The sequence below is a fragment of the Nesoenas mayeri genome (genome assembly GCF_963082525.1).
Source record: "Nesoenas mayeri genome assembly, chromosome: 16".
Taxonomy (NCBI): Eukaryota; Metazoa; Chordata; class Aves; order Columbiformes; family Columbidae; genus Nesoenas; species Nesoenas mayeri.
Window position 1 is genome coordinate 5,502,531 of NC_137562.1, and position 14,712 is coordinate 5,517,242.

General features: G+C 40.5%; 1 protein-coding gene across 1 annotated transcript; it reads left to right on the forward strand.

Moving 5' to 3' along the window:
• Positions 1–12,705: 12,705 nt before the first annotated feature.
• On the forward strand, positions 12,706–13,938 carry MC3R (melanocortin 3 receptor; the record flags this gene model as incomplete). The annotated part of the gene is made up of 1 exon (XM_080354796.1): positions 12,706–13,938. The coding sequence occupies exon 1, from the start codon at positions 12,961–12,963 to the stop codon at positions 13,936–13,938; it is 978 nt and encodes a 325-aa protein (XP_080210922.1). The 5' UTR covers positions 12,706–12,960.
• Positions 13,939–14,712: the final 774 nt, after the last annotated feature.

The following is a 14,712-nucleotide window of genomic DNA, read 5'->3' on the forward strand; positions in this document are numbered from 1 at the left end:
CATGCACTTGCTCACTCCTCCTGCCACAGAAATTTCATGGTTTGGGGGCTTTCAATAATGAGCTGCCCTGCCAGGGTGCTCCAGACCCTCAGCCAGATCCTCCTTTGAATCCAGTGATGCCAACAAGCAGAGCTGAAAATCACTGATGGGACAGGGGATGAGGGAGGAGCGGTTATCCAGGTCCTTCTCACACCTGAAAGTGATAATTGCCTTACATGCACCTTTATTTTTAAAGAGACAGAGAACATTTGGATTCTTTATATTTTCAGGATGAATAGAGCCTTTTCTTCCCCTCTCCCCTAAATAACTGCTGAGAACAGCAGGCCACTGGAAATATTTTGAGGTGTAAGGTTCTACAGATACCACACACCTTTACAGCTCAAAAAAGAAAGTAAAGAAGGGCTTCTTAACGCCTTGCATTTATGAACAACTCATTCTTCCCCACTCCACTTTCAAGGTCTGGGTCTGCAGCAGGAGCTCTGGGGCTGTCCTGGCAGCCAGAGCGGTGACACAAACAGGGTTACAAACAGCAGCAGCAGTCAGTTGTGTAAGAGAACATTGGACTGGATACAAGGAAATAAAGGTATTTAACAAGAGGCAAACAAGAACTTACAAGAAACAGAGGAAGTGTAGGGAGGGGATTTTTTTTTCTGCCTCCACAGGTGATAAAGGTGAATGAAACAAGCTGAAGCTGCCATTTCCCTCAATGTTCTTTGAATTCATTTAAGAAAGAAGTCAAGAAGTATCAAAAAAGAAACCCTTTGCAATTCAAAAGAGAACATTATTAAATTAATTCACACAAATGTCACCTCTACTTTTTAATATAAGCAAAAAAACCCAATATTTTGAAGCAAATGAGATCTTTGGGGCTGACATAGACACCCTCCACTTCATTTCACATGATGGATGGCACGACTGTCCCTACAAGTTCTGAACAAAACCAGAAAACTAACCAAACGTGTTAGAAGGAAACCCTGTTTCAGGGGTTTTGCCGTCTCTATTTCCCCAGTGAATATCTAGCACAGAAACTGATGGTATTGCAAACTTTAGGTATTTCTATTTGACCTAATTTTGATCCTGGTTTTAAGCAAGAAAAATATTTATACACAATAGGTTATGCTACACCAAACTGGAAGATCCCCTGTGCATTAAATGCAAGGAAAAAAATAAAAGGAGGGGGATGTGAAGAGAAGATGAATAATTTAAAATTAAAACTTCTGTCAAGTGATTCAGTCTGTGAAACTAAATTCAGATCAAGAGTGACATCTAGTGATGCTTTATACATGATTTCTGCACAGTTTTTTCAATATTCTTACACAGAAATCCTTCCCAAGGCACACAGCTTTGTGCTGCTTAGCTTCTTTAATGTGTCTGTAAATTTCCTCTTAAACTGTAAGAAGAAAATATATTTCAGTATGAAAAATGAACAGTTTATGTTCAACTATTCCTGCTGAAATCAGACTCTTATATCCAAAACCCAGTCCATCCTTTCCTGGTGGGGTCAAGAGAAGGCACGCTTCAGATCAATTTAATCTTATTTTTATTGTTTAGCTCATAGCTGTGATTTTGAAATAAAGCCCAAGGAAGAAAAGAGAGAGCTGGGAGGGAGAAGGTGGCTGGGACAGGACTCCAGCATGGCTGGATGTCAAACCCAACAGGACACTCCGGTCCCCAGGGACCATCACAGCGCAGTGGCAGCCCATGCCAGCTACACTGGCTGAACACACAGCAAACTTAAATGTTTTCCTTGTGTTTCACCAGAAATACTGTAAAAGCCTTATTTTCCCGTGAAACGTGGGGGTTAATTTTTTTCAGGTAATTTGGCTCTAATTTTGTAATTAATTCAATGTGCACATTTTGAATGAATAGTGGAAAAATCTAGAAAATTAAAACCAAAAAAACTTAGGAATTAGAAGATAGAGATAATATATCTATTCATTCAAATGAAGAGGTAGGTGCACGGTGCCTAATTGATGGAGGTGTCATTTTTTGGCTTCTTTTATAAAAGCAAATACTCTTATTCTTCTTCGTGCAATACATTCTGCAATGTAGAGTGGCAGCTTGATACATAAATAAAGCAAATCAGTAATTAGCAACAGAGCTATTAGTTGTTCCTTTGTGAATTGGTAATGCACAAACTACTTAGTTGCTGAATTTGAACAACAGGATGTTTCCAGCAGTCTTCTGCCTTTTATAGTGGCTCATTGTCACCATCCAGAAAAGAAAAGAAACAACCTACATGTTTCTAAAAATAGCGGTTCTTCATCTGCTTGAACAATTTCCTTTGAGCTTTCCACTGTGTGCAACAGCCATTAATAAAGGCACCATCAGAGCAGTGCTGCCCATGCATCCCGAGTCATTCTGTAGGTTCTGCTCAGCAGGGACAAGGGACCTGACATCCCAGCTGGCTGCTCAATTCACATTTTAACTCATTTTTTCAACTGCCTACAACATATTTCATGCAAAATTCCAGACCTCTGAATGTCACCAACGATCTCACCTTGTTGATGCTTATGCTGCACACAGTGATGCACCCTAAAGCTAAGTTAAAAAAAAACACATTATTACAAGAAATGACAGCTCTATATATTTACTCCTCTGTGACACAAGATGGCATCAGACACTACCTTAATTTAAGTCTACCAGGGAAGTGGAACATCAAAGCAGTTTAAAATTGAAGAACCATATATACAGCTTTAAATGGGATGAGTCAGGATACGATGGACTCTCAAGCGTGTCCAGGGTGTCCACCAGCTCATGGGAATGGCTGAAAAACAACAAGGGCAAGCGGTAAAAGCTGAAGGGTTTGAAAAAGCATCAAACTGACTGTGGGATCAGAGAACTAAAGCAATCCTGGCTCTTGAAAGCTTCCGAGGGCAACAATGGGATCAGTCTTTGAAAGCTGTAAAACACAGCTGCTCCCCCAACTTTAATGGGGTGCAGAGAGGGTAGGGAAGGCAGGGTGCTCTGTACTCTGGGATGGCCTTTTCATCCTGGAAAGAGCTCTATGACAAAAGGATGCCTCTTCTCCTGCAACCTCCTTTTGAAACTCTGGACCTTTCATCAATTTAAAAAGATATTTTGTTTTTGACAAAGGCAAATATTAAAAAAAAAAATTTATAATAATAAAATAAAATGACTGGAGATTGCAGCTGCCTCCCTCCCATTTCATTCTGGCCACTGCTGCACCATGTACCAGGACATCTCTAATGCAGTCACCTCCCCTGTTTTTGGTCTTGGTCAACAAATGACAGGGTAAAAATAAAGCAAAATAAAGCAAATGGCTTCCACACAACTTCTATGTCTAGCATAAGTTATATTGTTGGCTGAAGCTACACATGCAGCTCTCCATCTGTGCTGTACACACAGTTAAACCCATTGCAGGCTTTAGACAAGAGTGTTACAAACATGATGACCAGGCGTTCACTAAAATCCTCACCCTTCTTTACATGCAAAGTGGTATAATTTTTATCTCAAGCAAGGCAGAAATTTTAACAAGTATATTTGCAAGCCCAGCTTTTCTGATGAGGGGGCTATTACATGTCACTAAACTCAGCTAGATTCCTAGATGCTGGCTTTAAAAAAGTATTGACAAAAATTGGTGTTCAAATTTGGAACGTTACTGAAATAAAACCTGCCTTTGGGTAGGCTCTTTCGGCACAGGCTCTGAAAGAGCATCCCAAGAAAACAGGCTGCAGGCAGCGTCTTGGGCAGCAGCAACAGAACACTGAAACAGGCTAAATCAAGCCCCTGCCCTGCCAATTTTCCCTCCAGGGAGTATTCATCATTATCCTCTATTTTACAATGCAGGAAGCATTCAGCTGCACTCTCTTCTGTACTTTTAGCCATAGCTGTTATTTAGAAACCTCAGCTACCGGTGTTTGCCAGTGGCAGGTTATTACTAAGAGCTTTTTGAAATTCCAGCCTTGATGTCACCGAGTTATTCATCATCGGGCTATTTGTTGGGCAACGGAAAGAGGAAAGGGAAGTCTGCAGAGCTTGGCCATATTCAGTTATCGTTTCTCACTTGATATGGAAAAGGAAAAAAAAAGATTTCAAGGAAAATACCTGCCCAGCTACAGAGGAGAAAACATGAAGCTCAGGGTCACAGACTGAATGAGCTCGCTTCTCTGCTTTACTCAGTGAGAGGGAAAGGAGAACTACACCTAGGGAGAAAAAACTATTGTGGTTAAGCTGGCATTAAATCTCATATCTCTGCCATGAAACAGTAAAAGCAGTATTTTATTCCCCTCCCTGATCTGACATATAATTAGCCAGTGCAGGAGCAATAACCCACGAGGCAGGGGGTGTATTTATAGCAGTGACACATCTCTGGACACCCTGAGCACACGGCCAGTCCAGACAGTCCACACCAGCCTCTCAAGCTGGCATTGCCTGGAGGAAGGGCAGCATTGGCTCGTACATAGAAAATTCTTCATAATATTATGCCTATATATTGTTAATATATTGTATTTAGACACATTTTAATGTGTATGTGTATATATATATATATATATGAACTAATTAACACCAGCCAGTCCAGAAGACAAAGGGAATAATAGAGCACAAAGTTGGGGAAGCAGGAGGGTTTTGAAGGTTCACTCTGTCCCTCTGCAAAAGTTTGTTGGGCAGTGACACAATATCCTTCAGATAACTATGAAAAGGGACCTCCTGAGCTCAGGCTTCATTGGTTTACGGTTCCTGCACCTGCACCCTCTGAGGCGCTGGCCTAGAAGATCAAGGTTACAAAACATTTTGAGAAGCTTCTAAGCAGTCAACAAAAGTGGTTCTGGTGAGTTCAGCTGAAATGTAATTATTTCTGCCATCAGAAGTTGTGTAAGATGAGCAATCCATGTAACCTTTTCATGACAACACCTTTTCTTGCCAAGACAATACTCCGTACAAACAAAAACATAAACATCAGCTTGTTTTCTCCTGTTAAATGGGAAAATGTGCTATTCAGAAACACTTAACCATGGATTATTATTAAATACTAAGAAAGATGCGTAACTAACCTTGTGCATTTGAACTGGGAAAAAAAAACCAAAAAGTAACAAGAAATCCTATGAAACTAGCTAGTTGTCACTTCTGTTTTCCTTTATAAACAGCTACAAGGTTTCATGAACAATATTGGCTTTCTAAATCAAGAAGCTTCTGTTTCTAACAGAAAATATTCCACATTCATACTCTGTAGTTTGACATTACTCAAAAAACCCAAACCCGGCTCATATCACAAATTCCAGAACCCAGAAAAGTTAATCTCAACGCTGAAGATCATTTAAGTCCCGTTTTACTGCCAAAGGGCAACATCTCCAGGGGCAGCAGTTTGACTGCACATGTGCAGTTGGTTTAACATATAGACACAGACCTTTGCTATTCCCAGTTACCCCTAAACAATAAGAAACAAATAAAGATTGCCTCGCTCTGTTCTAGAAGTCATTGGCAAAAACCAACGCAGATTAAAGCACCGAAGCCGGATTTTTTTGCAACCATAGGACAGTATTTTCCAAACACAAAAAGAGTAGAACAGGAAATCTTTGGACCAAATTAACAAGGTAAAAATTAGATCTGACTGGTAATTAAAGAGTAGGTTCTAATAGTTCTTATCACAATCTTAGTGAGAAAAGCTTACAGGATCTCTCTTCCAAAGCTGGAAAGGAAACCACCCATCCCATGGCCTTTCCCACTGATTTCAGGGAAGTCCCAAACTCTGAAATGTGAATGTACAACCAAGTAAACACCAGTGGGACTTTTCCCCTCCTCCCCCACCTTTATTTTTCCTCCTTTTTTTTTTTTTTATTGTTTGTTTTGTTTTGTTGTTGTTGCAATATGGCTTAGTCAGACAAGGATGTTTCTTTTGGAGTCTTCACATGGAACCACACACAAGGAGGTACACAAGCAGACATCATTTTTAACAGCTGCAACCAGTACTTCTGCAGGTCGAACACAGTCCACCTCTAGCATGTAAGGAGTGGTAGCATCAGGGGAAATAAAAAGCTTCAGCTTTTTGGTGGTAAGGGTATTTTTCTGTCCTTGTATATTTTGTCTGCAAGTAAACACTGGACTCCAAGCACAGCAACAAATTGAGGCGCCTTAAGCATCAGCAGAAAAATTTCTCCCAAAATCCACCCACCCACAGCATCTGACAGCTCCATCAAATCATCTTTAAAGCTTGCTGGCCTCCAAAGTCTCAGTCATCTATAACACCAGGAACAAGGTCAGTCAGCAGCATTAGGTTATTAGGCTTTAAAAGGCCAAATGCACCCACTACTCAGCACCACAGGGCAATGACATTCATGAAGACAAGGGCTTCCAGCGAGATGAGGAAGATATTCCAGGGATTCTTGGCACTGATGAAGCTGAATAGCGGAATGCAGCTGGCTCAATCACGTCTGCTTGTCTTTCACTCTGTAAACGAGAGGACAAAACTGATACTGAGCATTATCAATCTAAAGCACTTAAAATCCCTTGAATATGGCAAAGCACCTGCAGGTGCTGGTAAGTGTTTTGCAATCAGGTCTGCTTTGTCTCCTTTTACCCTTGGATGAGAAGGAAAATTGCATATAATGTCCAAAAGCTGAGTCTGTTTAAATTAACCTGTTAACTGGCTGAAATTATAAAAACACTCACCTGAAAGCCATCTCACCACAATCACTATTACACATTCCCTTTCCTCACTAATCACATAGGCTGGCTGGCACCTCTTCATCTGCAATACTGGTGCTTTTTGCTCCAGCCAGGGTGGAAAGAAAAGTCATTGTGTCTGATCCTAAATGATGCAAACCACTAGTGCCCTGCTTCAACAGGGTTTCAGCTGGTTGTATTAGGTGAGGATCTACTCTTCTAATTTGAAAATCTCCTCTATTAATCTGGCAGATACATATGCAACTTCTGCTGATCTCAGCTGATGCCAGATTCATTCTTGCCACAGATCACAGTGAGCCTCAGACTGTAAAATAACATTATTAGCTATGGACATGACTGTGAAGTGTATGAACTACAAGTTCTTGGAAGAATGCAATTGAAATCTTTCTAATATTGCATCTGATAGCTAAGATTGCAAGTGGTTCTGCAATTTGTGCATCTGACAGGACTAAAAGTGCTCTTAGAAACCGGATACTAAGGCATTCATGAAAATCACAGCATTATAGTAGACAGAGCTTGATCATCTGAGTGTTCAAAGTGGTGTAATTGTACATCCTCTTTGCCAAATCCTTGTGAGGCTCCTACTTCCAGTTTTGTTGGAGTTTAATAACCGTCAAGTGAAAAACAGCCCAAACCACATTTCCACTATTCATTATAACTAGTGACACCTTCATAATTCCAATGAAAAATACCAAACAGGTTATTTTTCTTCAACCAAGTCAATACTCAAGAGGTTAATGATCTACGAGTCATTTGATGAATAAGATCTGAAGTTTAATTTAATGCATTTGTCAAGTATTCTATTATCAAAAACTAAAACTCTACCAAGGCAGTTCTTCAGGACAAATAACTCTGTATGTCAGTAGAACACTCAGTAGCCATCATTGAGTGCCCAGATGACAATTTCAAGCACATGTTTATGAATATTTGCAAATCAAAGCCTGTAAAGTAACGGGCACTCCAGAAATGTGTACAGAATTCAAAAACTGTGTCCTTTGCTTTTGCTTTGCTAAGATAAAATATTTTACCTGCTAAGTGCTTTCCTGTCAAGGATAAAATTGAGGAGAGGTCTTCAAGAGTATTTCACTCACTATTTTGGCTACTTGGAACCACAAGAGAGTAGCAATTACCTGCTGCATGAGAGCAGCTGTCTGATATCCTCTAAAATCTTTAAAATTTCCAATTTCAACTGACATAAACTATTGTTGAAAAAGAGTGAAAACAAAGCAAAATTATATGCATTTATCAGCCATTTTTAGCTTGAATCTCATGCCAAGTATTAAACAAGGTTTTTTCATTCAACAACCTCACAAGGGAATTCTCTCTAGAAAACTCCATTATTCACACTTACTTTATCTTTCCCTGAAGACCAAGTAGATTACACCTAGTGAAGAAACAACTGAGTAATAACAACATATCAAAAAAAAAAAAAAAAAAAAAAAAGAAACCTTACAATAGTAACTGCTTTGTAAAACATGACTGAGGTGTTTACCAAAGAAAAAGGTTTATTTCTGCTGGTGGTTAAAACAGCTAAAGCTTTTTCTTCAATTTTATCGCAGCCAATATTTCATTAATCATGCTGTCTTCACCTTATTTACAGCTTTTTTTCTTGGAAAGGGAATAATTTTAGGGTCAAATGATGAGATGAAGACATGAATGAAAGCCCCTCCAGTAACAGACATCCTGATAGACCTAATTTCCACATTTTACCCACTTCATCTTTGTGTACTTTGAGTAGGTTGCCCTGACATTTTAGGCTACTCATGATCCTTCTAAGGATCCATCTACTTGAAATGAAGCATACCTGATATTCATTATCAACGCTACCGATTCATGGATTAGGTAATAATTTCAAGCTTGGAAGCTCCAGATACTGCAGGAAGGCCCTGACACTGGCAGATAAGGTGATGGCAGGTGGGTATTAGAGGATACCATTAAATAAATGGTTTGTTAGTTCACAGAGCTCTATGCTGACCTGGGAGCATAGAGCAAAACCCTGACAAATCAAGGCTTATGCTGGTGATATGTGAAAACATGAACCTAAAGATAAATCATCTCATCTTTTCAGGTAAAGGGATGGAAATTAGGTCTTGCAGATAGTGGGCAGGAGCTCTAATCAGTAGCTCAGAAAACAAAACAGCAAAGATACATTTTCCTCTGAACCCTTTCTAACAGAAGGAGGTGGGCACTGCTAAATATAAATAAAATATAAAGAAACCTTGTCACAGGTAGAGACTACCCATGGGTGTTCAATCTGCTGCTCGCAGACCCTGGTCAGGCTTAGGCATGGGAGCTGCTCAGTCAAACCTGAGCCACACACAGGCTGAGACACAGAAATCTTTGGTGTCCAGAAACATTCAGGGTCAAAATGTTGGTGCTGAGTTCAAACAGCTCCAGACTTAGGCAGAGATTTTCATAATGAAATTTAACATTCATTTTTACAATCTGGTCTTCAAGCTGCTAGAACTTCATTTGTATGTGGTTTTAAATTATTGTTTATAGAAACACAGAAGGGTGTTTCCCTCCATAAAAACTGTCTTAGGTCACACCTGTTTAAAGAACTGGTTTGAGCTGTAGCAGTCAACACAAGTGCTGGTATTTGTACACAGATTCAATATAAAATTTGAACTCTCGGTGCATTTTGCAAAGTTTCTATTGCTCTGCTAAGTGACACCACCAGTAAATCACTCTGGAGGCTGAAAAGCAACACTGTTCAGAATCAGGGTATAGGAGGCTAAGTCCTCATAGTAAAACAAGCATAGAAATCACTCCTTGCCTCTATCAACTGATGTGCGTGAAAATATATTAACAAAAAATCAGAAAAGGAGATGAGTAATTCTGAAGGCCAAAACCACAGAGATTTCTTACCACCTATTTGATCATTACAGATAGGATAGTCTAATTGAATCCAAGTCATGCCAAATCGATAAAACACAGGAATTCCTCTAAACCTACAAGAAACAATACAGTTCTGAGATTTGCAGCTGGAGTTTAAAATAAACTATGAGAAGGAGGTGATACAATTATCAATGATAACTGATACAGAAGGGGACTGAGCTTAATGCTGCAAGAGATGCTTTCCCTTCCTGTGCACCTATTCTCCTCTGACCTATGGCCCCAGCTGCTGACTTAAACACAGCATCATGAACTACACAGAGAGCAGGTGACAGTTGCATAGCAACTACAGGGACACAAACCAAGGATTTCTCTCCTTCAGCACACCAGGAGATTAAAAAAAAAGGTCCATAATTTCAACAGCAACTTTTTTCAAGTCAGGGAATAAACAAGAACATGGCAGAAAGACAACACCATTCCCTGCGTGTGAAATAAATGTGCTCTCGCAACACCTGGAGAAGGCTTTGTAATGTAACACTAATCATGGACTGCAGAGCCCAAGACAAGAGGTGAGAAGAGTATTTTACTCACTGATTTAAAATAGGAGATGTCACTTTCTGGACATTAACAGAGTCACAATGAAACATTCAGATGTGCCGTGAGCTTACTGACTCACCATGACCCAGCAAAACCCAGACATTCAAAACCTTGACTGGTCCCACTCAACTTCCACCATGGATCTTCTCTGAACGACAGCCCTGAGCCCATCCCAGGCACCAGTTTAAAGATTTACCTTGAGGCCTTGGGTATAAGAAGTAGAAACAGCTATACACAAGGCAAAACTTAAGGACTACACACAGATGTCTCATACTCCTAACTTTCCAATCTTCACCAGTTTTTGGTTGAGGAAGAATGTAAACCAATTATTGTTTCATTTTATATGCCCTGGGTTGCAACAATTGCCATGGCTCTGCTCGCCTACCCAAGACAAGTGGACTTCACTCTCTAGGAGGTTGAGAATCTGAATGTCTGCTGTCATTTTAGTACACTTTAATAAGCTGCCATTCCTCAGATATAATGGAGCAATTGCCAGGACACAAATCCACTGCACCACTGTCAACTTTGCACTGCAATGGACATTATCACTGGCTGCATCTCTGGACATGAAGCAGGAACTGACAGCTGAGGGGCAGCAACTTTTTAAAATATGTTATCACAAAATATATTGCAAAACTTCAGGTCATGTAACTTTTCCAATGCTGAGCAAAGAAATCCCCTTACACCTTCTGAAAAAAGGCCTAACATCTCGCTGTCTTTTGCGCAAACAAAGCTTCTCCCCATTTTTGCAAAGGCCTTAGAGTCAGTTTGAGCTTGCAATCAGATACATACGGCTCTAGTCCACTATTTTTAGCACTTAATGGCAAAGCTAATAGTGCCATTAATCCACTTCGGTATATAACATTCAATTTCTACTTCAAATTGCACCTCAGTGCAAATGGTAGCTTGACTCCTGCTGTCAGATACATCCAGAATCTCACAATGAAACATATTTAATGACTTGTTATTCTCAGATTCAGCTGAAAGGTGGGGAAATCTGTAGCGGTCTTTTGAAATAGTGTGGCAACAAGGGACGGAGCACTCTGGAGTCCATATTACAGGACTTCAGCAGTAGATGCTGAAACTAATCAGATGAGGAAACAAGACTGGAAATTAAATGGCAATGCACTCTCATGAACTGATTTACATGTGAGTGCCTAAAACAGAAGTGCTGCTCCATCAGCAGGGAATCCAGAGCCAAAGCCAGAAGGATGCTGCTCTTCCATGAATGAACTCTCCCAAGAATGAGAGACAGACTGTCCTGTCTGCACTCTGGGAGCACACAACCTCCATCCACCACTTCACAAGACAGTACCCAAGGACAGAGCCGGCAGGAAGGGACATCTCTCCAGCCTTGTAAAGATGGGATCCTCCTCAGTTAGAAAGACAAGATTTGCAAGGCCAGTGATAGTCATGATGCCTTGAAATCACTATCTTGAGTGACCTTCATCATCTCAAGAAAGCTGACAAGAAGCAACAGGGGCTCACTGCACAAAAGTTTCATCAGGGGAGGTTTAGGTTGGATTTTAGGAAAAGGTTCTTCATGGAAAGGGTTGTCAGGCGTTGGATAAGGCTGCCCAGGGCAGTGGTGGAGTCACCATCCCATGTGGTGTTTTAAAGGCATTTAGATGAGGTGTTCAGGGACCTGGTTTAGTGCTAGAGTGACGTTAGGTTAAGGTTGGACCATATGATCCTGAAGGTCTCTTCCAACTGAAACAATTCTATGATTCTACAAAAATAAAGATAGCTGCTGTAGGCATAAATCTATAAGTGCTTCACTTGAACAGAGGAATATCTTTTCCCTGCCATAGGATTAGAGGTATGGGAGAGACAGCTTAAAACAAACAGTCTGCTTTGAAATACATCACCATGAATTTTGGGAGAGACTTTAAGACACCAATTAAGATCTTTAAAACATTAACTGGATAATGTAGTAGGCAAGTCTCTGGCTATTTTTTCAGATTAAAATTACTGCATTGGATATTGTCCTTGTAAAGGTATAATCTGGAGTTTGAATTTGAGATTTCTTGCCTCTTGGTATTGAATTATGGGTGCGTGATGATAATTCTGTGGCGTCAATATGAATCTGGAAAATATTTGTAACATTTTGAGCTAACAAACCTGTAACAGAAACCCCACATATCAGTATATGCGACACTGTATTGCTTTGATTCTGAAGTACTGCCCCTGGTCGCTCCCACGGGCGGACCCGGCTGACAAGACCAGTCAAAGTTTTGCTGGGTGAAAAATCTCATTTTTCAGGTGAATTTTAGGGCAAATCGGTCCTAATCGCTGTCTGCAGAGGGCGGCATTGTTTCTGTGTGCCGGGGAGCAGCGCGGATGCGGGGCTGTCAGTCACCGGGCTGCTCGCTCTCAGTGGCCGCGGCTCCGCTCGGGGGATGAAGTAGGAGTTGTTTATTCTTTTATGCATGTATAAATCCCTCCGTTCTCTTTTCCTTTCTTGCCACTGAAATAGCAAGAGAGACTCCACCGAGCCTGCAACATACTGGCAGCAAACCTGCGCTGGCCCCAGCTGACGAGAGCAGATGGGACAAGTCCCTGCTTTTCAGCATCAGGAGAGCTAGAAACAGCTGCTGATTTTTCCCTTCAGAGAAAACTGTTGATACCTGCGAGGTTTGCAGCTCACTTTCTTATAAAGGAGAAGAGTAGCCCACGACTGACACAAAACTCACTGTAAATGCAAATTTTGCTTCTACTTTTAAAAGCAACTAAAGAAAAGTCCTGCTTGATTCCATCCCATGTGCACAGGAACAGCTTGGAAGGACTTCTTTTCCTTTTTCCTCCCTTTTTATTTATTTTTTTTTTTTAACCTGTGCTCTATCAAGTCTGTAATCACTTGTGAATTTGAGTCCTTTGCTGACAATGAATACCACACACTTTGCATTTTCATTTCAGCCTGTGCTGCTCAATGTCACCGAAGACTTCAATGACTCAGTTCTGAGCAACAGGAGCAGCAATGGATTCTGTGAGCAGGTCTTCATAAAAGCTGAGGTCTTCTTGACTTTAGGGATCATCAGCCTGCTGGAAAACATCCTTGTCATTCTTGCAGTGCTGAAGAATGGAAACCTACATTCTCCCATGTACTTCTTCCTTTGTAGCTTGGCTGTGGCAGATATGCTGGTGAGCATGTCAAATGCCTTGGAGACTGTCATGATTGCCATCCTGAGCAACGGCTACTTGATCATTGATGACCACTTTATTCAGCATATGGACAACGTTTTTGACTCAATGATTTGTATTTCTTTAGTAGCCTCAATTTGCAACCTCTTGATTATAGCCATTGACAGGTACATAACTATTTTCTATGCTCTCCGTTACCACAGCATCATGACTGTGAAGAAAGCTTTAACTCTGATTGTGGTCATTTGGATTGCTTGTATCATCTGTGGCATCATATTCATTGCCTACTCAGAAAGCAAAACTGTCATTGTCTGTCTCATCACCATGTTCTTTACCATGCTCTTTCTCATGGCCTCTCTTTATGTCCACATGTTCTTGTTTGCACGCCTGCACGTCAAGCGGATCGCAGCCCTGCCCGTGGACGGGGTGCCCTACCAGCGCACCTGCATGAAGGGAGCCGTCACCATCACTATTTTACTTGGTGTCTTCATTGTTTGCTGGGCACCTTTCTTCCTTCACCTCATTCTCATCATTTCTTGCCCGATGAATCCGTACTGTGTCTGCTACACCTCACACTTTAACACCTATCTGGTCTTGATAATGTGCAACTCAGTAATTGATCCACTCATTTATGCTTTCCGGAGCCTGGAGATGAGAAAGACCTTCAAAGAAATAGTGTGTTGCTGCTACGGCATAAATGTGGGACAGTGCATGCTGTAAACCTCAGCCTTTGTACTGAGGATAAAGAGGATACATATGACAGGTGTACAAATATACACATGTGTCTGGATACATAGGAAAAAAAGCAGAGCTTGAAGGAATAGCACAGGAATGAAAACATAACCTTGTCCTTGATCTCTTGGTTTATATTTTTCAAAATGAAAACCAGATTCAACTAAATAATATGAAGTTATTTAAATACTTGTCACAGAAGGAAATCCAGAGTGGCTTACAAAATAGCTTAAGAAATTTACTTGAAAAATGAATCATGAAAGTGAATGCTACCTTATAGAGACTGAAATAACATTGTTTCTACCATTCATTTGTACCTGTTGCTTTATCTCTGTGCCACTACCAACAAGTCAGTGTTTTCAAAATGATTTCTTTAGTTACACCTATGGAAATATAATCACTTGCAAAACAAATCAAACACCAACAGGTAACAGCGTTGCTCTACCCTTACTCTCATGCCTCCACCTTTTATTAAAAGAATAGATTAACATTTGTGCTCCTTGCTATAAAGCAACCCAATCTTTGAAGGGTGAAGGTAAACATTCCTCTTGCACTGAACTATTCTCTCAGTAGAAATCAGTTAAGTGAAAAGGAACAATTACTGTATGAGTAATAGTGTGTGTTAAACAGCTGTGTGATAGAACTGACTGATTTGAAGACATTTACATTCCCTATTGTGATATATGAGCATCATATCCTCAAACTATTTTTCTTTAAACTGAAATGCACTGATTTATGTAGTATTTAGTATGTTAACAAAAC